The following is a 27,989-nucleotide window of genomic DNA, read 5'->3' as shown; positions in this document are numbered from 1 at the left end:
ATGACACCAAGCATCATTACATACGCAAGTGCTTTGCAGACATTAGAATTGAACAAAAACACAAAAATGAGGAAGATAATATTCTGTTCTCATCTTCAGTTCCAAGTCTAGATGTAATATATTAAGAAACGATCAACTTTGGCAGTCAAAATGAAAATATACTGAATCATGAATGTTTGCATTTGGTGATCAGGGTTTCACAGAGAACATATTGAGGGATTCTTGTGCTGGCACCAGCTGCTTAACCATCAAGGATTCTGTAGGTATTTCAAGTTCTTATGATCAAAACTCCTCCACACTTAAAAAAAAGGGGCACCTTCATTTGGCACACAGGCATTATACTGTATTGAATTCTTATTGGCCTTTTCAAAGGTGAGAATGCTTATTTAACAACAATACCAAAAACACAAAAAGAAACTCTTTAGTCACTGAAAATAGGGTACACTTTTGATTTTGACTGTCAAGATAACCGAGCACTTTCAGTTACTTTTGTCTGTTACTCCCAGCAATCACCTGCTGCCATGTAATCATCTGCTCAGTGTCTGAGACTGTGAGACAGAACAACATTTGCTGAGCAAACTTTTTGCAACTGACATGCTTACTTCAAAATACTTTTGAAACAGTCATCCAACAAGAGTTTAAAACTCTCTCAATGTGCTACACGGAGTATACCAAAATAAAGACTTTGGAGTTGATATTTTCAAGGAATTGACCATGTAGTTGTATAGAAAAGAACATGTATGAAACATTCAGCATAGAGAAGAAAACAGCATATACTAAGTTACTCATTGTATTCATTACATTTGCTTAAAATTCATTACATCCATTACATTTTTTTAAAATACAAGAAATGTAGGAAATTCCTGGGTGATTTTTTCTATCACAAGATGACCAAGGAAGCCTAAATCAGTTCCAAAAGTCAGCAGGACAAAAAAGGGAACAGGGATTCAGGGATACTTTGAAATAAAAAGCTGAGTGTTTTATTTGACACTTAGGAAAGAAGAAGCATAAATTGTTTATTTTTTAAATGGCGCTTATTGTCAACAATTATTTATTAAACCTCACCTAGTGGCATCCTCAACTAGTACTTCGTTAGCAAAAGCTGTGATCCCTGTGTCTTGATCAGATGTCTCAATTCTAAGTAATCCACCTCTGCATTCTTCCTTCCTAACCCCATAGCATTTCTACCTGTCTTCCCTCCCAATTTCTGTTATGCATGGAGTCCTTAATCTTAAACCAATTTCTCTCCTCTTCTAATTTCTTGAAGGAAAAAAATCACTCTTTCCTGAAGGATCATTTTTCCTGATGCCTTTTCTGATGGATGCAAATAGTACATAAACATGACATCTCTTATCTTCCCAGAATTCCTCTATGTAACTCTTGTCTCTTCCTGTCCATCATGACAATATCTGGATTCCTGAAATAGCTTCCTATTAGTCTTTCTCCTTCTAGTCAGATATTGCAAATAGTACCATCAACAATAATAATAATAGCTGTTTTATTTTCTATTATATATGCCAGAATCCACAAAACTCTATAAAATAGGCAGTATTAGCCCCATATTGCAGAGGATAAAACTCAAGACATAGCAAAGTTAAGTAACTTTCTTCAGTAACCTAGGTCTGTCAGCTTTCAAAATCTATGTTCTTTCTGCTGTTCACAAAGCTTCTAATCATGTCCACCTTAATTCTGCTCCTCACTATCACAGTCAGTGATATATCCACATTTCCAAGCTGATTACATCATTCCCCTGATGAAAGCTCTCCACAACCAAATTCCTAAGACTGGTATACAAGGCCTCCATGACATGGCCTTCTGGCTTATTTACACTCTGGTTCTGTCTGGTTCTATGCTGATGATACCCTCCACCAACCAAGTAGTTTCATGTCCTGTGTTTCTGTTCATACAATTTCCTCTGTCCAAAATACATTCTTGTCTTTGACTCAGCCTTCAAGGCGTCTGCTTTTAGAGATCCCTGAACTGTCTAGCCAGGCTAAAAGCCATCAGCTAGGCTTCTGTAGTGCCCTAAGGGTACCTCTAGCTCAGCACTTCATATTGAAATGGTCTCTTTCCCCCAACCAGCCTACAAGTTCTCTGACAGAAAAGACAATAAAGTTGTCGTTTCCTACCCACCATGCTCACTACACAGTGAATAGTGTCTGGCATAAGATACTCACACACGTAATATTTATGTGTCTGAAAGGGACATAAAGTGGAATCACTTCCCAACCCCATTGCCATTTCTTGAACATGGAGCCAACGTGCCCACAGTTCAAACCTTCAAGATCTTATGCTGTTTTCTTCCACACAATATACCAACTTCTGTAAATTGTGTCACACACAACTACCATATTTATAAGTGACCATCCTTATAATTATCTTTTATAACCACTTTATCAACATGAAAATTCATATTGATGTTTTTTCTTTTATTATTATTATTATTATTATTATTATACTTTAGGTTTTATGGTACGTGTGTGCAATGTGCAGGTAAGTTACATAAGTATACATGTGCCATGCTGGTGCGCTGCACCCACTAACTCGTCATCTAGCATTAGGTATATCTCCCAATGCTATCCCTCCCCCCTCCCCCCACCCCACAATAGTCCCCAGAGTGTGATGTTCCCCTTCCTGTGTCCATGTGTTCTCATTGTTCAATTCCCACCTATGAGTGAGAATATGCGGTGTTTGGTTTTTTGTTCTTGCGATAGTTTACTGAGAATGATGATTTCCAATTTCATCCATGTCCCTACAAAGGACATGAACTCATCATTTTTTATGGCTGCATAGTATTCCATGGTGTATATGTGCCACATTTTCTTAATCCAGTCTATCATTGTTGGACATTTGGGTTGGTTCCAAGTCTTTGCTATTGTGAATAATGCCGCAATAAACATATGTGTGCATGTGTTTTTATAGCAGCATGATTTATAGTCCTTTGGGTATATACCCAGTAATGGGATGGCTGGGTCAAATGGAATTTCTAGTTCTAGATCCCTGAGGAATCGCCACACTGACTTCCACAATGGTTGAACTAGTTTACAGTCCCACCAACAGTGTAAAAGTGTTCCTATTTCTCCACATCCTCTCCAGCACCTGTTCTTTCCTGACTTTTGAATGATTGCCATTCTAACTGGTGTGAGATGGTATCTCATTGTGGTTTTGATTTGCATTTCTCTGATGGCCAGTGATGGTGAGCATTTTTTCATGCGTTTTTTGGCTGCATAGACGTCTTCTTTTGAGAAGTGTCTGTTCATGTCCTTCGCCCACTTTTTGATGGGGTTGTTTGGTTTTTTCTTGTAAATTTGTTGGAGTTCATTGTAGATTCTGGATATTAGCCCTTTGTCAGATGAGTAGGTTGCAAACATTTTCTCCCATTTTGTAGGTTGCCTGTTCACTCTGATGGTAGTTTCCTTTGCTGTGCAGAAGCTCTTTAGTTTAATTAGATCCCATTTGTCAATTTTGGCTTTTGTTGCCATTGCTTTTGGTGTTTTAGACATGAAGTCCTTGCCCATGCCTATGTCCTGAATGGTAATGCCTAGGTTTTCTTCTAGGGTTTTTATAGTTTTAGGTCTAACGTTTAAGTCTTTAATCCATCTTGAATTGATTTTTGTATAAGGTGTAAGGAAGGGATCCAGTTTCAGCTTTCTACATATGGCTAGCCAGTTTTCCCAGCACCATTTATTAAATAGGGAATCCTTTCCCCATTGCTTGTTTTTGTCAGGTTTGTCAAAGATCAGATAGTTGTAGATATGTGGCATTATTTCTGACGGCTCTGTTCTGTTCCATTGATCTATATCTCTGTTTTGGTACCAGTACCATGCTGTTTTGGTTACTGTAGCCTTGTAGTATAGTTTGAAGTCAGGTAGTGTGATGCCTCCAGCTTTGTTCTTTTGGCTTAGGATTGACTTGGCGATGCGGGCTCTTTTTTGGTTCCATATGAACTTTAAAGTAGTTTTTTCCAATTCTGTGAAGAAAGTCATTGGTAGCTTGATGGGGATGGCATTGAATCTGTAATTTACCTTGGGAAGGATGGCCATTTTCACGATATTGATTCTTCCTACCCATGAGCATGGAATGTTCTTCCATTTGTTTGTATCCTCTTTTATTTCCTTGAGCAGTGGTTTGTAGTTCTCGTTGAAGAGGTCCTTCACATCCCTTGTAAGTTGGATTCCTAGGTATTTTATTCTCTTTGAAGCAATTGTGAATGGGAGTTCACTCATGATTTGGCTCTCTGTTTGTCTGTTATTGATGTATAAGAATGCTTGTGATTTTTGTACATTGATTTTGTATCCTGAGACTTTGCTGAAGTTGCTTATCAGCTTAAGGAGATTTTGGGCTGAGACAATGGGGTTTTCTAGATATACAATCATGTCATCTGCAAACAGGGACAATTTGACTTCCTCTTTTCCTAATTGAATACCCTTGATTTCCTTCTCCAGCCTAATTGCCCTGGCCAGAACTTCCAACACTATGTTGAATAGAAGTGGTGAGAGAGGGCATCCCTGTCTTGTGCCAGTTTTCAAAGGGAATGCTTCCAGTTTTTGCCCATTCAGTATGATATTGGCTGTGGGTTTGTCATAGATAGCTCTTATTATTTTGAGATACGTCCCATCAATACCTAATTTATTGAGAGTTTTTAGCATGAAGCATTGTTGAATTTTGTCAAAGGCCTTTTCTGCATCTATTGAGATAATCATGTGGTTTTTGTCTTTGGTTCTGTTTATATGCTGGATTACATTTATTGATTTGCGTATATTGAACCAGCCTTGCATCCCAGGGATGAAGCCCACTTGATCATGGTGGATAAGCTTTTTGATGTGCTGCTGGATTCTGTTTGCCAGTATTTTATTGAGGATTTTTGCATCAATGTTCATCAAGTATATTGATCTAAAATTCTCCTTTTTTGTTGTGTCTCTGCCAGGCTTTGGTATCAGGATGATGCTGGCCTCATAAAATGAGTTAGGAAGGATTCCCTCTTTTTCTATTGATTGGAATAGTTTCAGAAGGAATGGTACCAGCTCCTCCTTGTACCTCTGGTAGAATTCGGCTGTGAACCCATCTGGTCCTGGACTTTTTTTGGTTGGTAAGCTATTGATTATTGCCACAATTTCAGCTCCTGTTATTGGTCTATTCAGAGATTCAACTTCTTCCTGGTTTAGTCTTGGGAGGGTGTATGTGTCGAGGAATTTATCCATTTCTTCTAGATTTTCTAGTTTATTTGCGTAGAGGTGTTTGTAATATTCTCTGATGGTAGTTTGTATTTCTGTGGGATTGGTGGTGATATCCCCTTTATCATTTTTTATTGCATCTATTTGATTCTTCTCTCTTTTTTTCTTTATTAATCTTGCTAGCAGTCTATCAATTTTGTTGATCCTTTCAAAAAACCAGCTCCTGGATTCATTTATTTTTTGAAGGGTTTTGTGTGTCTCTATTTCCTTCAGTTCTGCTCTGATTTTAGTTATTTCTTGCCTTCTGCTAGCTTTTGAATGTGTTTGCTCTTGCTCTTCTAGTTCTTTTAATTGTGATGTTAGGTTGTCAATTTTGGATCTTTCCTGCTTTCTCTTGTGGGCGTTTAGTGCTATAAATTTCCCTCTGCACACTGCTTTGAATGCATCCCAGAGATTCTAGTATGTTGTGTCTTTGTTCTCGTTGGTTTCAAAGAACATCTTTATTTCTGCCTTCATTTCATTATGTACCCAGTAGTCATTCAGGAGCAGGTTGTTCAGTTTCCACGTAGTTGAGCGGTTTTGAGTGAGATTCTTAATCCTGAGTTCTAGCTTGATTGCACTGTGATCTGAGAGATAGTTTGTTATAATTTCTGTTCTTTTACATTTATTGAGGAGAGCTTTACTTCCAAGTATGTGGTCAATTTTGGAATAGGTGTGGTGTGGTGCTGAAAAAAATGTATATTCTGTTGATTTGGGGTGGAGAGTTCTGTAGATGTCTATTAGGTCCGCTTGGTGCAGAGCTGAGTTCAATTCCTGGGTATCCTTGTTGACTTTCTGTCTCGTTGATCTGTCTAATGTTGACAGTGGGGTGTTAAAGTCTCCCATTATTAATGTGTGGGAGTCTAAGTCTCTTTGTAGGTCACTCAGGACTTGCTTTATGAATCTGGGTGCTCCTGTATTGGGTGCATATATATTTAGGATAGTTAGCTCTTCTTGTTGAATTGATCCCTTTACCATTATGTAATGGCCTTCTTTGTCTCTTTTGATCTTTGTTGGTTTAAAGTGTGTTTTATCAGAGACTAGGATTGCAACCCCTGCCTTTTTTTGTTTTCCATTTGCTTGGTAGATCTTCCTCCAGCCTTTTATTTTGAGCCTATGTGTGTCTCTGCACATGAGATGGGTTTCCTGAATACAGCACACTGATGGGTCTTGAGTCTTTATCCAATTTGCCAGTCTGTGTCTTTTAATTGGAGCATTTAGTCCATTTACATTTAAAGTTAATATTGTCATGTGTGAATTTGATCCTGTCATTATGATGTTAGCTGGTTATTTTGCTCGTTAGTTGATGCAGTCTCTTCCTAGTCTCGATGGTCTTTACATTTTGGCATGATTTTGCAGTGGCTGGTACCAGTTGTGCCTTTCCATGTTTAGCACTTCCTTCAGGAGCTCTTTTAGGGCAGGCTTGGTGGTGACAAAATCTCTCAGCTTTGCTTGTCTGTAAAGTATTTTATTTCTCCTTCACTTATGAAGCTTAGTTTGGCTGTATATAAAATTCTGGGTTGAAAATTCTTTTCTTTAAGAATGTTGAATATTGGCCCCCACTCTCTTCTGGCTTGTAGGGTTTCTGCCCAGAGATCCGCTGTTAGTCTGATGGGCTTCCCTTTGATGGTAACCCGACCTTTCTCTCTGGCTGCCCTTAACATTTTTTCCTTCATTTCAACTTTGGTGAATCTGACAATTATGTATCTTGGAGTTGCTCTTCTCGAGGAGTATCTTTGTGGCGTTCTCTGTATTTCCTGAATCTGAATGTTGGCCTGCCTTGCTAGATTGGGGAAGTTCTCCTGGATAATATCCTGCAGAGTGTTTTCCAACTTGTTTCCATTCTCCCCGTCACTTTCAGGTACACCAATCAGACGTAGATTTGGTCTTTTCACATAGTCCCACATTTCTTGGAGGCTTTGCTCGTTTCTTTTTATTCTTTTTTCTCTAAACTTCCCTTCTCGCTTCATTTCATTCATTTCATCTTCCAGGGCTGATACCCTTTCTTCCATTTGATCGCATCGGCTCCTGAGGCTTCTGCATTCTTCACGTAGTTCTCGAGCCTTGGTTTTCAGCTCCATCAGCTCCTTTAAGCACTTCTCTGTATTGGTTATTCTAGTTATACATTCTTCTAAATTTTTTTCAAAGTTTTCAACTTCTTTGCCTTTGGTTTGAATATCCTCCCGTAGCTCGGACTAATTTGATCGTCTGAAGCCTTCTTCTCTCAGCTCGTCAAAGTCATTCTCCGTCCAGCTTTGTTCCGTTGCTGGTGAGGAACTGCGTTCCTTTGGAGGAGGAGAGGCGCTCTGCTTTTTAGAGTTTCCAGTTTTTCTGCTCTGTTTTTTCCCCATCTTTGTGGTTTTATCTACTTTTGGTCTTTGATGATGGTGATGTACAGATGGGTTTTTGGTGTGGATGTCCTTTCTGTTAGTTTTCCTTCTAACAGACAGGACCCTCAGCTGCAGGTCTGTTGGAGTACCCGGCCAGCCGTGTGAGGTGTCAGTCTGCCCCTGCTGGGGGGTGCCTCCCAGTTAGGCTGCTCGGGGGTCAGGGGTCAGGGACCCATTTAAGGAGGCAGTCTGCCCGTTCTCAGATCTCCAGCTGCGTGCTGGGAGAACCACTGCTCTCCTCAAAGCTGTCAGACAGGAACATTTAAGTCTGCAGAGGTCACTGCTGTCTTTTTGTTTGTCTGTGCCCTGCCCCCAGAGGTGGAGCCTACAGAGGCAGGCAGGCCTCCTTGAGCTGTGGTGGGCTCCAGGGAGTTCAAGCTTCCAGGCTGCTTTGTTTACCGAAGCGAGCCTGGGCAATGGCGGGCGCCCCTCCCCCAGCCTCGCTGCAGACTTGCTGTTTGATCTCAGACTGCTGTGCTAGCAATCAGTGAGACTCCGTGGGCGTAGGACCCTCTGAGCCAGGTGCGGGCTATACTCTCCTGGGGCACCGTTTCTTAAGCCCGTCAGAAAAGCATAGTATTCGTGTGGGAGTGGCCCGATTTTCCAGGTGCCGTCTGTCACCCCCGGAAAGGGAACTCCCTGACCCCTTGCGCTTCCCGAGTGAGGCAATGCCTCGCCCCTGCTTTGGCTGGCGCACGGTGCAGTCACCCACTGACCTGCGCCCACTGTCTGGCACTCCCTAGTGAGATGCACATGGTACCTCAGATGGAAATGCAGAAATCACCCGTCTTCTGCGTCGCTCACGCTGGGAGCTGTAGACCGGAGCTGTTCCTATTCGGCCATCTTGGCTCCTCCCTCGATGCTTTTTCCATAATACTTTGGCTTCATGGCTTTCCTTCTCCTTAATTACACCAACCTCCGTCTTTTCTGCACAGTAGTCACTAATAAGAACTGGCTTTCAGGGGTATTTCTCCTGTGTCATGTTTTCTAACAGTATTCTTCACCTCAAATGGAGGCATAAGTAGAAGAAATACTATTAGTAGTAGAAATACTATTTCTAACAGTTTTCTTTACCTCAAAGGGAGATAATACAAGCTAGTCTCTACTGAATGGCTACTTTGTACAAGACGTTGTGTTAGGTACATTATATGTACACCTCATTTAATCTTCTCAACAAGCCAGTGACCATTTACTTATTAATCTCCCACTTCTTCACATCAATCTAATCTTCACTCTACTTTATTGGCAGCTCTTAATCAAAATATTCCTTCAAGGCCCTAAGTTTCATTCTTGTCACCCTTAGAATTGGTGAATCATTCCATCGGAGGACATTAGCCTTGTGCCTCTTTGTGTAAGGAGGTTACTCCTCACATCATGCAGACCCAGATACAGTCCATGTTACCTCCTTTTACTCCTGTAAAAATGCCTCTGTCATTTTCTATTACATCAGCAATTCGATTTGTTATTGATATGTTAATCTTTCCCACTAGTCCATGAATTCCTGAAGTATATGATTCATGTTCTACACGTATTTTCATCTCCAGCTCCTAGTACACTGTATAAAATATAGCAAGTCTTAATAAATATTTGCTGAATGATGATTCCTTACCTCCTTCTTCTTTAGAAGCTTATTTACACACAAAAAACCCTATTATATTATTTCATTTATGTGAAATGTCCAAAAGAGACAAATTTATAGAGACAGAAAGTAGATGGGTGATTTTTTAAAGCTGGAGTGGGGGAGACTTAGCTACAAAGGAATGGTAATTGGATGCTAATAGGCACAGGATTTCTTTTCAAGAGGCTGAAAATATGGTGATGATCATACAACCCTGTGAATATGCTAAAAAAACACTGAATTGTACACTTCAAAAATAATGTTAAGGCTGCCCATGCAATCAGGAAAAAAAAAGATGTTCTTCCTCTTCTCCTTTTTTCATTATTTTTAACAACCTTATTGATATATTATTCACATACCACAATCCTTCATTATTAACACAGGGGACTCTGCTATAAACCCTTCAGAAAATAGACTATGTCTTATTCAATTTGGTATTCCCAGGACCTAGCACAGTGTTCAGAAATTAGTAAATGCTCATTTTGAGAATGAGAGACCCACAGTACTAAATTTATTACTAGTAATATATTTAAGCTATATTTTGGCTAAATATACTTTTAAAGGTTGACTTGAGGAAATCAAACCACCATTTATAAATTAATTTCTATGGGAAAACACATACTTAACGCAAAAAAAAAAGTCTGTAAGGCACCTTCCGAAACTTTTCCACTCGTAAGTAAATAAAGCCCATGATTTATCTTGCAAGGCACTACCACTCCTATAACCTAGTCCCCTCCTAGACGAATATCTATGTCCGCTAGAAACACTCAGATTTTTTTGTAACAAATCCAGATTTTTCCAACCTTCAGGTTATGAAATACTATTCCTGGAAGAAGGCCTTTTGAGGAATGAAGTATATCCTCTTTGAGGTAAGTCCAAAACTTTTGCAGGATAGCTTTTCTTTTCATTATGCTCTCAAAGCGTATAAAAAATAAGAATGGGGCTCTAAAAAAAACTGTTGAATGACTGAGTATATACATGGAAAGCCATTCATATAAGCATGCAACCCTTTTTATAAGAATTGCCATTTCTATCTAATCCATGGTTTGCCCTTTTCCACTTTTTTTGGATACTGTATTTTAAGCTACATTTTATTTTCTCTGCAATTTTTTTATAAAAGATTACATAAAGGAATCGTAAATGCCATCTATCAAAGATATTGCTTTTGAATCAGAAACACTATTTGGAGTACACTGCCAAAAAACTTCATAGTAACATATTCCCTGCCCTAACATTTAAGCAATAATTACTGAATCCACCATCACACAATTTACATAGTGAACGGCACAGGATCCATATACTGGTTTCTCTTGGAATACTTCATGTAATTTTCAGATAATTAGCTCATTCTCCAACATTGTTGTGAAATGAGTAATAACATCATCTTTATTTTGCCTCTGCATCAAAGAATTGAAGTCACTGGAAGTTATATGGTTATTTGTTCAAAGCCAGGGATACAATATCATCACAATTTTACCCCTCTAATTCTCTGCTGGCAGATCAATGCTCATTCCATTAGGCTATAGTATTATTAAAATTATTAAAATCATCTTAATAATTTTTGGAGTATATTTTTAAGGATACATATTTTGTGGTATCTTTTAAAAAGATACCACATATCATTTATATGCATGCCATATAAATAACCATTGAGGATGTTTGTCTCACTAATGAGTGAACAAAATTCTCACCATTTCGTAAAATGCATTTATTGTGATCAAATGAACCCATTATTTAAAAAATAAATTGCATTTATTTCATGTGTTTGCAAGCTTCTTAAAGCATAGGTCATGTGTTTCATTAATTGATCCATTCACAGTAGCTTACCCATAGAGGAAACATAAATATATGTAGACTAACTGATTGAATATGGAGCCAAATATATAATTTGGGTAATGTGAAGAGTTCATATACATAATCAAAAATTTTTCACATAGTTTCTTACCTCTTCTAGTTGGCATGCTTTGATGACACTTCTGTATCTATATTCATCATAGGAAACACCAAAGATGATATTTTCTTTAATGGTGCCGGGCATAATCCAGGAAAACTGAGAACAGAACGAAATTCTTCCACTGTGCTTAATTTTACCCTCTGAAGGCTCCAGTTCTCCCATAATCATCATTAGAAGTGAAGTCTGGAAATAAAATCCATCATTATTAGGTCATTATCAAATCACGCTCAGGATTCACTTGCCCCCAATTATCATCCTAAGCAGAAGTGTATATTCTTATTTGTAAAGATTCTATTAACTCATTTGATTCAAAATATTTAGAATACTTCCTGTTTCAGGTACTCTGCTATGCACAAAAGATACAAGGGAAAGTAAAAGAGATAATTACAATACAGTGTGACAAGTATTATGATAGAGGTTCACAGAGAAGGGGCACCTGATTCAGATAGTTGGAATAGGTTTGGAGGAAGAATGGGAAATGTTAGTAACAGCTAACAGTTCCTAAGTGCTCACTCTGTGTTGAGTGCTGTTCTATGTGCTTTAACTGTATTAATTTATTTAATCTTCACAGAAATCCTACAAAGTAGATTCATTATCTTCATATTATTAGGTACAGATTAAGTAATAGAGACATATTCAGGTAATATTGTTCCCATGAGCTTTTCTTGGAGTATAAAGTCATCTAAGAGATGATAGTACAAAAGGACTATCAGTGAACAAAGATTTATATAACTGTGAACAAAAATTAAAACTAATGGCACAATTAGAGTTGAAGAACAAAGTTTAAATATGTTATATGTCCTGACGATAAGAAAAGTTAGAAGTAAAAACCAAATAAACAAACAAAGGAAATGGGGTATAAGTGTGGAGTGTAAAGGAAATTTGCTGATTGCTTTATTAAGAAAAGCTGAAAGTCAAAAGGTATCAGTTAAAGCTAATAAATAAAGTAATAGAAGCATAAGCAGATTTAACAATACAAAGATAAATCTGAAAAAAGATAATACTACTGACTAAAATTGAGTAGAAGGAAAGGAGGTAGCAGAGGAAGAAAAAGCACTGATTTTATTTATTTATTTATTTATTTTGAGACAGAGTCTCACTCTGTCGCCCAGGCTGGAATGCAGTGGCATGATGTCGGCTCACTGCAAGTTCCACCTCCTAGGTTCACGCCATTCTCCTGCCTCAGCCTCCCGAGTAGCTGGGACTACAGGCACCCGCCACCACGCCCGGCTAATTTTTTGTATTTTTAGTAGAGACGGGGTTTCACTGTGTTAGCTAGGATGGTCTTGATCTCCTAACCTCGAAAAAGCACTGATTTTATCAGAGCTCATATTAGTGAACTAGAGTCACGTAGAATGAAAAATTTAACACAAAGTTATTAGTATAAGTATAGCCACTGGAACACAAATATAGACTTTTTTAAAAACCATAATACACACATATACACACACACTCACAGATACATATAGCCTATAGACAATACAGTGACTTCATAATAAAGGAAAGAAAAACATAAAACAAAACATAAGACAGCTCAGATGAAACAAATTTACAAAATTAGTAAATAAAAATCAAAAGGAGGTGATAGTTGCACAACTATGTGAGTATACTTTATGCCACAGCGCTATGCCCTTAAAAATGGTCAAAATGATAAATTTTATGTTATGTACATTTCATCATAATTATTTTTATAAAAATCTTTTTTTAACAAATTCCAAAGTATATTAGCTAATCTATTCAAAAAATATTTGTGGAGGACATACTTGAAATAAAAGTATCTAAGTCAGTTTTATTTTTCAATTGGCTTAACCCATCTATTAAGAGGAAAAGACTTCAGGTGAAATTAAAGACAAACCTAATTTTATGCTAACTAAAAGAGACACACCTAAAGCAAAGAATGCATAAATGTTGAAAATGGAACTTAAAACTGTAAATACAAACAAAGAAACAAAAAAAGGACTATAATTTTCATGTTAGACATATGCAGGCCCAAATACATTCAATGAAAAAAAAAGGCTCTTTATAATGCTAGAGTGTAATTATAAGTATCTACACATTAAATTTAAAAAGCAATATTCTTGAAGCAAAAATTACAGAACCTATAAGGAATAACAGGGAGAAACGTATGTAGTAGAAGCCTTTAATTCAACTTTATCTGTTAATGACAAAGCAAGTAGAAAAAAGATAAGTGAAGATGTAGAAGACCTAAATATCATGAATAATGATGTACATTTAATATCTGAATTTAACTCTAATCCATTAATAGAAACTACACAAATACAGTCTTTTATGTGGTCAGAGAGCAAGTACAAATATTGACTATTTACTGGATACACAAAAATGATAAAAATTCCAAGCAGTAGAAATAATTTGAACAACAATCTTGGAAAACAAAGAAAATTTTTTTCTTTCTGGAAAATGTTAAACTTTCCCTTAGGATATCTTAGGTCAAAGAGGAAACAAATATAAATCAAAGCTACAGATTTTCTAGAAAACAATGTAATGGAAACACTATATATCAGAATCCATAATATATAGCTAAAGTATTACCCAGAGGAAAATGCACAGCTTTTTTAAAAAGCATCAAACATCTAACTCAAAAACTAGAAAAACAACAAAAAAGCAGAAGAAAAATAGAATAATTAATAAAGATAAAATTATAAATTAATGAGTTACAATACAACAGAACAGTTAAGCTAATAAGTAAATCTAAAAGCTAATTCATGGAAAGCTTGTTTGGTTTTAGTAGAAACCTAATCAGGAAGAAAAGTATCATTAAAGGAGTTGCAAAAATACAATATAAGAAATGAAACAAATAAAACATAGAGAAAACTCATAAGGGACCGCTTGGAAAAAAAATTCAAAACAGGTAACTCCAGTGCTATTTAAACAGAATCAGGGGAAAAAAAGACAAGTTTCCAAATTTTTTTTTATTGGGTAACAATAATATTAATGGCTGTGCACAGTGGCTCACGCCTGTAATCCCAGCACTTTGGGAGGCCGAGGCAGGCAGATCACGAGGTCAAGAGATCAATACCATCCTGGCCAACATGGTGAAACCCCGTCTCTACTAAAAATACAAAAATTAGCTGAGTGTGGTTGCACGTGCCTGTAGTCCCAGCTACTCGGGAGGGTGAGGCAGGAGAATTGCTTGAGCCTGGGAGGCAGAGGTTGCAGTGAGCCGAGATCGCACCACTGTGCTCCAGCCTGGCGACAGAGTAAGACTCTGTCTCAAAAATAATAATAATAATATTAATAATAAAATCTTATGGAGATTACTTGGAAATACAGATTTAATCTTATTTATGAATATAAATACAAAAAAATTAAATAATATACCATTGACCCTTTATCAACATGAAGGTTAGGGGTGCCAACCCACTGTATAGTCAAAAATCCACGTATAATTTTTGACTCCACAAAAACTTAACTACTAATAGCCTATTGTTGACTGGAAACCTTACGGATAACATAAACAGTCAATTAACACATATTTCATATTTTGTATTTTGCAAAAAGTGCAAGACTTCACACCTGCTGGCATAGCTGCACTGATGGTTTCACATTTTCTTTTCTTTTGTTACAACAGTCTTTATACTGGGTTCATTTATCTCGAAATGGCAGGCAACTGTAGCTGCAGACCTCAATATATGGTAAATACCAAGCAATTCAACTTTTTTTCTTGTACTGTTACAACTTTTCCGTGCTTCCTGAAAGCACTCCCATCATCACTAGTGGTACTTTTTATGGATTGCTTGATGTTATTCAAGGTTTATGGCATTGCACTAAACATGATGAAAAATATGCGAGAACCACTAGAGATCACTTTTTACTGCAATACGCAATTTACTGGAGAGAGAACTGCTCACATGGAGATGATTAGCATCATGTGGTGTTTTAAATGGCTACCCACAACGCTTGAGCTTACCGTAATAGCAACAGGAAGTGGCTACCAAATTATTACAGTAGTACCATATGTACTACAATTAGTTTTATGCCATTATGATTTAATACTACATTTTTATGTTTATTTACATTTCTCTTGACTGTGAATGGTGCCAGGTAGGGTAAGTGTTAGTGTGTGTTAAGTTTTGATAAATTTTAACTTTTTATAATAAATTGTGTATATTTTATAGTAGTAAATGATAAAATAGGCTAGTGTCTACATATATTTTATGCATTCATGGCATATCTTACTTTTTCTTAATTTTCTCGGTATTTGTAGGCTACACAGTTTGTGAGTTTTTTCAAATTGTCAAAAAACTCCAAAAATTTTCCAATGTATTAATTGAAAAAAAATTCACAAATAAGTGGACCCATGCAGTTCAAGCCTGTATTGCTTAAGGGTCAGTTGTATTAGCAAGTGGACTCCAGGAGTGTATCAAAAGAATAAGTCATCAATGGTTGTCTGTATTTGGTCTTTTCTTTCCTCTTATTCTTTCTAATTTCATTCTGGTCAAGTTTGACCTTCTCTACTATTGCTTTCATTAAGTCACAAGTTATCTCTGTATTTCAAAAGACACTGGTTAATTATCACAGTTTCATCTTACTTGATGAATGACCATTTGACCTAGTTGATAACACCCTTCTGCTTGACATCAGTTGGGTTCCGGGATACCACATTCATTCACTAGATTTATCTTCTCAGACTTTTATTTTATCGGGTTTTCTTCACCCACCTCCTTAACCTCTAATACTTAGAATGCCCCTAGGCTAACCCCTACACCCCTTTCTCTTCTTATCAACCCTCTTTCCTTTGGAATCTTATCCAGCCCCATCTTCACACTACCAGGCCCCTCTTCCTTGAAACTAGACTTATACATCCAACTAACATCTCTATTTGGATGTCAAATAGGCATTTCAAACTTAATATCCCCAAACCAAGCTCCATCCAAAACCTGTTTCTCCCATTATCTTTCTAGTAAACGGCACCTTTATCCTTCCAGTTACTCAGTCCAGAAAGCTTGGAATCATCTTTGACTCCTCTATGACTTTTCTCATATGCCATTGTTCAACTTATCCATTAATTCTATTGGATCTTCCTTCAAAGCATGTCCTGAATCTGATCACTTCCTACTATACTACTTCCACCACTACCTGGATCAAGCCACCATCATCACTTGCCTGAATTGGCACAATAGACTCCTAACTCATCTCCTTGCTTCCTCCCTTGTCTCCCTACAGAATAGCCTAAAAACATTAGCCAAAGTGGCCCTGTTACTTCTGTTTAAAACTCTCCAGTGGCCTCTAATCTCACCCAGAGAAAAAAGCCTTAGTCTTTACGAAGCACTTTATGGTTTACCCCCTACCTCCACCGCTGATTACTTCTCTGACAGTATTCTACCCTCCCTGTCTTACTCTATGCCAGCCTCACTGACCTCCTTACTGTTCTTCAAACCAGATAGGTATAGTCAGTCCCATCTGAAAGCTTTGCACTTGCTTCACCTGCTACTTGGAAGACTCTTCCCAGAGTCTACATTCCCTAATCCCTCACCTCCTGCAAGTCTTTGTTCAAATGTTACCTTTCAATGTTTAAAGGCCACTTATATTTTTATTTTTGATGAAATATCTATTCAATCCTTTGTACATTTTCCTAATGAGTTGGTGATATTTTTCATTATGATTCTAGGATCACTTTATACAGAGAGAAATTCCTCCTGTGTATAAGTTGAAATGATATTTTACACTACTCATAATAAAAGAAATGCAAGTTAAAAATACATTGACATACTATTTTCCCTATAAGATGAGAAACTTTTTAAATTAGATAATATCATCTGTTAGTAATGCTGTGGGGAAATCAGCACTCTATTTAGAGTGTATGGCATGAGTACGAATTGGTACAAGTTTCAGGGAAGGACATTTGACAACATCTACCAAAATCACAAGTACACAAATGCTTGACCACTTATAGGAAGCCTACTGATACAATTGCAGATGTGCTAAATGGTATGTATATAAAGTTATTTATAGTGTTGTTCTTTGTGTTAACAAAATATTGGAAACGGCCCAAATGTCAATCAATAGTGATTCATTATATCATAGAATATCCATCCATATGATAGAATACTATGCATCTATTTAAATGTGTGTGCGTGTGTGTGTGTGTGTGTGTCCTTGTTCAGGCTGCTATAACAAAATACCATGAACTGTGTGGCTTATAAACAACAGGAATTTATTTCTCACAGTTCTGGAGGCTGGGAAGTCCAAGATCAAGGTGTCAGCAGATTTGGGTCTGCTAAGAGACTTCTGATTCCTGGATGGCCAGCTGTCTTCCTGCTGTGTTCTCACATGGCAGAAAGGGGTGAGGGTCTCTCTAAGGGGTGAGGATCTCTCTAAGGTTTTTTTTAATAAAGACACTAATCTCATTTACTAAGGACTCCACCCTCATGGACTAATCACCTCCCAAAGGCCCCACCCTGCAATACCATCACCTTGGGAGTTAGGATTTCAACATATGAATGGCAGGGGAGAGACACAAATATTCAGCAGTCTGAACATATGTGCAAGTCCTCTGTGCTTTGAATATGGAAAGTTGTCCAAGATAGTGGGAAAAGCAAGAAACAAAACTCTGCATATTGTTACATAAGAAGAGAGGTGGGGAACAATAAAAAATATATATTGATTATATATATAGAGAGAAACATCTCTGGAAAGATACTAAAAAAAATTACCCGGATTGGCTACCTTGGTTGGATGAGGGAATGCAGAAGAATGGAAAATGGACAGATGAGAGACAGCAAAGAGAGGAATAATTTTCAACTTTTTATATATTTTAATTTTCATTTTTAAAGTTTAATAAATAATATCACCTGAAATATATTCAGAAGAAAGGAAGGTCATGTAACAGATATCTTTTTGATATTTGTTTCAGTAAATTTTACAATTCTTATTACATGGGAAAAAATCTGAATTACCTCATTTCTATATAAAATTCTTTTGTACACAATTAAACCTAGAAGTGATATTTTCACATAGTACAGCTTTATAAACCTAAACACAATATAGCTCTGATAATCCAGGTTAAAAATATATATATACATATTGGACCAGACACAGTGGCTCATGCCTATAATTCCAGCACTTTGGGAGGCTGAAGCAGAAAGGTCAATTGAGCCCACGAGCTCAAGATTACAGTGAGCTATGATCACACCACTGAAGTTCAGCCTGGGTGACAGAGTAAGACCTAATCTCTAAAAAGAACAAAATTTTAAAAATTAAATAAAATAAATCATGTATAGTGTCATATACGTATGCATGTGTGTATATATATATATTCAATGATTTTTTAACTTCATATCTCCCAAAATTCCAAAATATTGATAAAACTCTTTGCAGGCATGTATTCTGTATAAAAAGCAAACAAAAACATGAGCTAATAGCTTATTCTATACATATGAGTCCCAGTTATTACAAGAATAAGCTAAAACTCAGTACCATAGTGAGGCAATGATCAATAATAGAGACAAAGTGGTGTCAGGAATTGTCAGCAACAGCACTGCTTCAGCTGTGATGCAGACAACAGAAGGACTGAAACTCCCCACATACTAGTGAGATGCCATAAGCCAGCTTTCAGTCAAGGGCATCCAGTGATGCAAAATTCTATACTAATATTGCTTCACTAAAATAATTCAAGGAAGTTTCATAAGTGCAAGACACTTAATGTAGACTAGAACAACTACAAACAAAAATCTACTTCCTAAAGATATTCAGTTAAATTTCTATAATATACCTGTCAAGTGCTAGGCACTTGTTGACAGTCCTTGGAATATAAAAATAAAGAAGACATGGTCCTTTTGCAGCCTAGATTATTATTAATAGGGGAGAGTGATAAAAGTCAACCACGTTATTACTTTATCAGTAAAGTAACAAAGTAACAGAAAATCTAGAAACATAAAATATACCCAAAATTTCAGAGATAACAACTTGATAAATTTATCCTTCCAGACACACATATATACACACACATATGATTTTATGAAAAATGGATCATAACGTACATAACATTTTGTAACTTGTACATAACATTTTGTAACTCTTTATTCACTTAAGAGTATATCATATACATCCATCACAGTCATTCTTTAACAACCCTTTTATTGGCTGAATAACATGCCATTATAGAACTACACCAAAATTTATCTAATCAAACCCCTATTATTCAACATTTATGGGGCTTCCCCCACCCAGTTTTTGGCTCCTGAAAGCAGTGGTATAATGAAGAGCTTTACATAAAATCTCTGCAAACATATTTGGGTAAGTCATAGAAGTAGAAGAATTATTAGGTTATCTTTTAAGCTTCTGATACAAATTACCAAATTGTATTGAGTGGGTAAGATTTAACTTAAAATGTTAATATTTTCAGTTATTCAATCTTATATTTTAGCTAGATCTTTTGTCCAAAAAAAAACTATAAAGTGTTCCATTCCTAATACTACTAAAAGGCAGCCTCCTAGATTGAGTTGGTAAACTCCATTTCTCAGAAGTGTTTAAATATTCCCAACGGACCACTGCCTTCCTCTAACTCTGCCTTCATAGATGCTTTTCATAAGATACAATTGCAATGTCAGCCAGTAATTATCTGCTCATCAATTTTTAATAAAACTGCCTGAAATTTAATTGCCAGTAAGTCTTGGAATTTGTAATTCCAAAGCTATTTTTGCACATCTATCATAGAATTGATCTTGAAGACATATGCAGAATTTTAAAAATTCTATGAAACACAATTACTACCTTTTCATAAATAAACATCCTTGTTTAGATCACTGCTAACTTATTTAGTATCAGCACCTCCTATGGTATAATTTTTTAATAGTGAAAACTGCTAGTAGTAATATACATGATATAGAAGAAAAATAATAACATTTTAAGAAAGAAAATGTTTTTGTAAGAAAAAATGCACAATTCCAGCCATTTTGTTTTAAAAGCCTGTTTCATATGTAGGAAAACAACTGGAGAGAGAAACAACCAAATTGTATTATTAGCATTGCAAACACCAATTTTTTTTTTTTTTATTTTTGAGCCTATCACCTAGGCTAGGGTACAGTGGTACAATCATGGCTCACTGCAGCCTCCACCTCTCAGGCTCAGGTGATCCTCCCACCTCAGCCTCCCAAGTAGCTGGGACTACAGGCACACACCACCACACCCAGCTTTTTTTTTTTGTTTGTATTTTTTGTAGAGGTGGGGTTTGCCATGTTGCCCACACTGGTCTCAAACTCCTGGACTCAGGCAATTCACCTGCCTCTGCCTCCAAAAGTGCTAGGATTACAGGTGTGAGCCACTACACCCAGCCTGACACCAAATTTACTGAGTGGAAATTTTTTGTGGCATTTTGTTTCCCAAGTCTCATATTCAATTCTTCAAAATATGGTTCTCCTCATCTTAGATATTGATAAATAATTGCCTTTCAGGAGTCTTTCTTAATTTCTATTTTCATTAACATTTTTACCTACAGCAGCAGCACTGCTTCCCTCTTACTTACTTCCTTCTTTCCTTTCTTCCTCCTACTTCCTTTCTTCCTCATTTCCTTCTTTCTTCCTTCCTCTCTTTCTTTCTTTTTCTGTTTGTCTTAGATTATTCAGTATAATTCTAGAAAGTATTTTGAAAAGCTTCAAGAGACCACTAAACTTTTTCTTACATTTCTACAAAGTACCACAGATAAAATGACAGTCAAATGGGAACAAGGAACCATTTTATAGACTTCTGAAGCAAATACCTATTGCCCTTTAGCCCATTCTAATACTAGAAAGCTCTTTCTCATCTCTAATTTGATTCTTTCATGTCTTTAAATTTATTTCCTCAATAGTTAAAAGAGAGCAAGTGTTTACCATTATCTACATAATGGGTTATGTTCTTGAAGATCACTACAAAGTCTTCTCCTTACAATAAAGTTTGGTCCTTTTGCTGTTTTTTCTTTCTAATCTACTAGTTTTTTCAGATGTATCTCCAAATACGCCAGGTTAAGTTGTTCTTAGGGTGGGATATGGAGAAGAGGTTGATCACTGAATAAATTAACATTCCTATGTATTTCCTCAAAAAACTATCCCACTAAATAATTTTTCCTTATATCATACGTAAATCTAAATCTATTCTGAAAATTCTAATGTTAACAAAAATGGGGACTTTTTGCTTATGTAGTTACTAAGGCAAAATGTAAGTCATTATTTTCCTGGACCAGCTCTGAAAAAATGTCTGTTCTGGTTAAGACTGGGTAAAATGGATGATTTCTTTATTCAATAAAGTTATTGAATGCTCGCCATGTGCAAAATACAGTGTTGAATGTGGTGCAAAATATAAAGATGTGGAAGAAAAAGCCACTGAAAATAATATGAGGAAATAAAAAACTAGGGTAAATTATCAGTGGAATAATTTCTATTATACAAGACACTACACCCATACATTCTCCTAATGCTCATGTAAGAATTTCTCCAAAAATACCTTCCAGCACTACAAACTAGAAAAAAAAAGAGACATGGATACCAAATTAAGTTCTTAATAGTGAAGAATAAAAAGACTACCTTGCCTGCTCCAGTGGATCCAGCAACCGCCAACAACTGTCCTCTTTCTATCTTGAAATTAATATCTTTCAGGACAGGAGTACCAAGAAGTGAGAAATTACTGAAGAAGAGGCTGTCATCACCATTAGAAGTTTCTCTATTGTTATTGTTTTGTTTTGCTTTCTCAAATAATTCCCCAAATCCCTGTTAAAAAAAAACACACACACACATCAAAAATAAAAGATGAGTTTATCAGATATTTTCAATAGATGCTTGTTTTATGTATGATTAGTTTGAAAAGCACATGGCCTATGATCCATTACACTGTATACATTATTACTTTATAGTACACAATTATACAGCATATGGTTTCTAGAGGACATGATCTAAAACTAAGATATTTGCCCATTATCAAGTTAAAGATTTTTTAATTTCAGTAAAGACTGAATACATACATGTATACATATACACACACACACACACACACACACTTCTCCTATAAGTGGGGTACATAAACACTATTATTTAATCTTCAGCATTAACATGAGATAGATTTTATAATCCTCCTCTTTCAAAGCTGTAGACTGTGACTCAGCAGTTAAATGACTAAAGTCACATAGCTTTAAAGTCACTACCCAAATCTGAATTCTACTCCATCACACTGGTAGCACCCTCCTCTGAGAAGCTCAAAGCATTTCTTTAAGTAATTATTGTTGAATACAAATATGAAGAGATTGCCAGATAATTGAAATGAATTCATTTCACAAAAGTAGCAAGGAAGAAGTAATTCCCTTTAAAAAATTCCTTGCCTCACTATTGCCCCCTTGGGAAGCTTTAGCATAGGGGTCTTCAAATCAAAGTAAACAGTCCTAAAGATTGATCAGGAGGAAGCAGATGCACCTTGTTTTAAGGGACTCTATGAACTCTTTCCTAAAATTAACCTGCCTGAGAATCTATCATTCCTCCTGACCTACTTCCCTCTCATGAGTCCTTCCCTCATTTTATACAGACAGCCTTCTCACTTACCATGCAAGGGAGTAGAGTACTAGTCTTACTACGTTGCGCTTTCTGGTGTAGGAAAACCTCTGGGACTCAAACAAAGGGACCAGGAGAGAATGACTTTTTCTTGAAAGAGGCTCCCATAAAAGCAAAGGCAGAAATACTGATGGAGGCAGTATCTTATTTCACAGATTTCAAACCTAAGGCAATCTATGTGTCTTATCTATTCTTAGAGTCAAATTGCAGAAATAAGTAGGGGAATAAGACATTTTAATTAACAAATTATTTAATTATTTTAATTTTAATAATTTAATAAATTAATTAATACTAGTTATTACTTATCTGTATTTTAAAGTCAGACTTTTCCTGACAGAAAGCAAGTTATATTTAGCTGATTGACTTGATAATAAGAACCAATTTCATAAATTCATTTCTTTTCCATAAATTGAATGCACTGAAACTGCAGCTTCAAGGTTTTGAAGAAATCCATGTATAGCATACTTAAGCAGTATAAAATACATAAGAAACTACATCATTTGCCACCACTTAAAACTATGTTGAAAAATGTATAAGTTAACTTAAAAGTGTGTCAGGGGTACATAGGTTTCAAAATTCTTTTAAGGCATACATAAACAATCATGCTTGAAGACTACTGCTTTTAGTTTTTTATTATACGGGTAGCTAACAATGAAAGTATTTTAAAATGAGACAAAGGCATTTGTTATTCCCTTATTCATTATTTATCTAATAAATATTTATTGAGTATAATCTCTGTATTAGAAACTACTTCAAACATCCTACATGAGAAAATGATAAACGAATTAATATTGCAATGTGCTTGGTGCTACAATTGAAATCACACAACGTCATATGGCAGTACATTCAAGAGAACAACCTACTCACCCTTGACCAAGTAAATGACATACATGCTAGGCTATGAAGGATGTAAGTAGGATTTCACAGGACTAAGAAATGGTTATAAGTGTTCCGGGAAGATGGATCTGCATGCACAGTGATTTAGGCACAAAGGAACAAAATATATCTCAGGAATGGTGTGAGTGGCTCGATCAGATGTATATGGCAAGGTGACAAAGGCTATTAACCTAAAAGTTGTGAGTGTCATGCTTAGAAGTGGGACTTTTATCCAATAAGCACTTGTACCAATGGAAGACTGTTGTTACTAATAACTGTTATTTCTGATTACAGAAGACACATTTCAAGAAATTTGGAAAACATAGAAAACCAGAAATAAGAAAAGAGAAATCACCTATAGTTGTACCACTGAGAACTATGTTTAACATTTCAATGGATATCACTCCACACATTTATATTTATATTTACATTTAATAAATATGTATATTTACATATACTAAAAATCATATATACAGGCCAGGTGCAATGACTCATGCCTGTAATCCCTGCGCTTGGGGTGTCTGAGGCAGGAGGACTGTTTGAGAACAGGAGTTCAAGACCAGCCTGGGCAATGTAGTGAGACCCTGTCTCTACAAAAAAATTAAAAATTAGGTAGGTGGCCAGGCGTGGTGGCTCACACCTGTAATCCCAGCACTTTGGGAGGCCGAGGCGAGTGGATCACGAGGTCAGGAGTTCAAGACAAGCCTGGCCAAGATGGTGAAACCCCGTCTCTACTAAAAATACAAAAATTAGCTGGGCACAGTGGCAGGCACCTGTAATCCCAGCTACTCAGGAGGCTGAGGCAGGAGAATCGCTTGAACCCGGGCAGCAGAGGTTCCAGTGAGCCGAGATCGCACCACTGCACTCCAGCCTGGGTGATAGAGTGAGAGTCTGTCTCAAAAAAAAAAAAAAAAAAAAAAAAAATTAGCTAGTCATGGTGGTGTGTGTCTGTAGCCCTAGCTACTCAGCAGGCTAAGGCAGGAGGATCACTTGAGCCCAAGTTCAAGGTTACAGTGAGCTATGATTGTGCCACTGCACTCCAGCCCACGTGATAGAGCAAGATTCTATATCTTAAAGAAAAGAAAAATCATATATGTGATTTAAAAAAAAAAATAAGTGATGATATGCTGCGTGAGAAAGGGCTTTGGAGTCACAGAAGCCTAGCCTGACATTTTGGCTCTACCCTAGCTAGTTGTGTAACCATGCTTGAGTTACTTAAACTGTCTAAGCCTCAGCTTCCTAATATGTTAATAGGAATGTTACTTACTCTCAGGTTTGGAGCAAGGGAGGAGTCATATATAACTCACCAGGGACTTGCCTCTCAGGGATGCTATCAAAGGAGATGGAGAATACACTAAAATGAGTGGATTTATGAAGCTTGGGGAGTGAGGAACAAGAACCTTGAGGTACACACAGGAAATTTGGAAACATATGTATGAAATTCAAAGAAGAAACTGAAGCCAGAGATGCGCATTTGAGAGTCATCAGCACATTGGTATCACTTGAGCCTGAGGGCAGTCACCCACAGAGAACATAAAAGCCAGAAGGAGGCTGATATGGTTTGGCTATGTCCTCACCCAAATCTCATCTTGAATTGTAGCTCCCATAATTCCCATGTGTTGTGGGAGGGACCCAGTGTGAGATAATTGAATCATGGGGGCGGGTCTTGCCCATCCTATTCTCATGATAGTGAAGAAGTCTCACAAGATCTGGTGGTTTTATAAAGAGAAGTTTCCCTGCACAAGTTCTATGCTCTTATCTGCCTCCATGTGAGACATGCCTTTCATCATCCACCATGATTGTGAGGCCTCCCCAGCCACATGGAACTGTGAGTCCCTCAAACCCCTTTCTTTTGTAAATTGCCCATTCTTGGGTATGTCTTTATCAGCAACGTGAAAACGGACTAACACAAAGCCTAGGTGGGGACCCACTGGCCCATCATCACTCAAGTGGCAAGCAGGGCAGACTTAGAAGTCATGGTCTGAGGCCAAAATAATCTGGAAAGAATGGTTCACTGAAGCTAAATTAAATGATAAATTCCACAAGAGTATAACAGTTTTAATACATTGGTGATACAGAATCTATGTTGTAGTGGGGAGGAGTCCACAAAAAGTGAAGAAGTGAGAACAGCCTTGACAGCAAAGGGAAGAAGAGTGATAAGGTTTTGGGCATGAGGTTGCGTGAGCAAAAGTCAGGAAAGAAATTGTTTAACTTGAAAATATTTAAACATGAGAAGGAGTCAGTTGACAAAAGATGTTGAAGCTTCTGGAGGAAGAATAATTGCTGGTCCCCTGTTCTGAGAAGATGAAGCAAAATAGAATAGTTCAGACAAGGGTAAGAGGAAGCATACATCTTTCTCTTAGACACAAAAGAAGAAAAATATAATTCCAAGGGTGAAGAGAGAAGTTGGAAACATTCAAATATGATGGTGGCCTCTATTTTCTCTATGTATTGTGGGAGACAATGCTATCTACTGGGAGTGGACAGATCCTGAGAAAAGATGGGAATTTTGTGAATGTGATAAAAATCTGGAATAGCCTTTAGGGAAATGGTAAAGGAAATTAAAGACAAATGAAAGGATTTTTCCCAAGAAGGATTATAGACCCGTATAAGGTTTAAACAATAAATGTATAAAACTTACAGTTGACTAGAGTCAACAGATAGCACTATTGCTTCCCAGATATCACTTTCTTCTCCAAAACTGATAAAGTAAGTGTTCTGTAGGAAAAAGAAAAATCACCAAAAGGAAAAGGGAATTGAGAGTGCAGCTGAGAGAATGAAATTATTGCTCTTCGAATAAGCAGAGGTTAAATCAGGAGGAGGAGTTCAAAAGGAAGAATTAAAGAGACTAGAAATCCTGATGAAATGGAAAGGCAGTAAATGTAGAATTAAAAGACTCAAACAGTTGGAAGATTAGGAAATTCCAAGTTGAGAAAGAGATTTCAGAGTGCAACATTTCCAAAGTGAGGTAAGTCCAGGTGCTAACAAAACTCAGGATATGACTAAGAGAGAAAGCTTCTGAAGAAGTCACTACAAAATATAAGTTCTAAGTACAGTATTGGAAGACTCGTTTATATGGACGTTGAAGTCTCAAACAGGAAGTTTAACAAGCATCACCATCATAAGTAAATGCCATCAAGGGGTGCCCAGAGTTTAGGTGACAAAGACTGGAGGAGGAGGATGCCACCAGATTGAAGACAACAGTTTAGTGAAAGGGTTCTAGCCTATGACATTTGGGACTAAAATCCATTTTCAGTCCTCGCCAGTTGTGTGAGCTGAGCCAAGTCCCTAAACTTTTTGAAGCCTCCATTTTATTATCGGTGAAATGAAAATATTAATTTTATTTAGGTCATAGAAATGCTGTGAGAATTAAGTGGGACAAAACATATAAAGTGCTTATCCTAGTGCCTGGCAGATAGTAAGGGTTCAAGCATGCTACCTATTTGATTAGATGGAGTGAGACAGGAATTGAGGATTTTTGCACCAGAGTAGGAAAATAATGACCTGAAAGTAGTAGAAAATGTCAAACTGCATATTTTTCCTTCATGCCTACAAAGACACTTGAAATTCCTAAAATCTAAGTAAAATAAATCCGATCCACAAACTTTTCTACAAAACAATTTTGCTAAGCAGATGGGAATTACTCTTACTATATCTTTAAAAAATGAAGTAAAATGAAGCGCTGGTGCTCAAGTTACTTATATAAATGAATCCAAAGTATGACATTAAGAAAGATGTAGACCTAGGACATTGGTTTTATACCTCCTACCTTTCTTTACACAACCCATATAAGTGAGAAGAAACTAAAACTTCAACAGGTGTGCTCAATAATCAAATATTGCACTTCAGAGACTAAAAATCATTGATACTATTTTTTATGTGGAGCAGTATGATAGAATTTGTAACAGTGGATGAAAATAGGTTTAAAATGGTAGAAAACAATACACTGATATATCTCTCCCGCATCCTTTTATTGGCTGGTATATATAAAGCACTTTAGACTGGAACTTGCAATCAGAGAAGCTAATGTTTATTGAGGAACCACTGTGTGCATGGTACTCTGATGAATGTTTTACCTGAATTTTCTCCTTCAGTCTTCACAACAAACTTGCAAGGTAAATATTAATATTCTCCATTTTACACATGGAGAGCCAGAGAGCCCACAAAGTTAAGTAACTTGACTTAGATTACACAGAAAGTAAATGGCAGAGCCAGGATTCAAACCCAGCTCCAAAACTTATGATCTCTGTATTATTTCCTGATCTGTTATGTGAAACAAATTGTATGACTTAAAAATAAAAAAAGCTTTTATATTGCATTTAATATTCCTCCACTTCTTTTTTTTTTTTTTTCTTTTTAGAGAGAGTCTCGCCTTGTTGCCCAGGCTGGAGTGCAGTGGCGTGA

At 36.7% G+C, this 27,989-nt stretch overlaps 1 protein-coding gene and 1 long non-coding RNA gene across 2 annotated transcripts in view; one reads left to right on the top strand and one right to left on the bottom strand.

The window, feature by feature from the left end:
• CFTR (CF transmembrane conductance regulator) overlaps window positions 1-27,989 on the bottom strand; it is a 193,483-nt gene that overhangs the window by 105,696 nt on the left and 59,798 nt on the right. The window contains exons 10-11 of the mRNA XM_054495543.1: window positions 21,696-21,878; window positions 11,167-11,358 (exon numbers count right to left, since the gene is read on the bottom strand). Coding sequence (XP_054351518.1) covers window positions 11,167-11,358; window positions 21,696-21,878 — 375 coding nt within the window. The remainder of the gene's footprint in view (window positions 1-11,166; window positions 11,359-21,695; window positions 21,879-27,989) is intronic.
• LOC129040733 (uncharacterized) lies at window positions 100-27,968 on the top strand. Its single transcript, XR_008503719.1, has 3 exons — window positions 100-259; window positions 10,031-10,090; window positions 27,950-27,968. It is a non-coding gene; the product is annotated as an uncharacterized LOC129040733 (long non-coding RNA).

Source organism: Pongo pygmaeus, chromosome 6 (genome assembly GCF_028885625.2).
Source record: "Pongo pygmaeus isolate AG05252 chromosome 6, NHGRI_mPonPyg2-v2.0_pri, whole genome shotgun sequence".
Taxonomy (NCBI): Eukaryota; Metazoa; Chordata; class Mammalia; order Primates; family Hominidae; genus Pongo; species Pongo pygmaeus.
The sequence above is the reverse complement of the archived record's forward strand: the minus strand, read 5'-3'. Positions and strand labels throughout refer to the sequence as shown.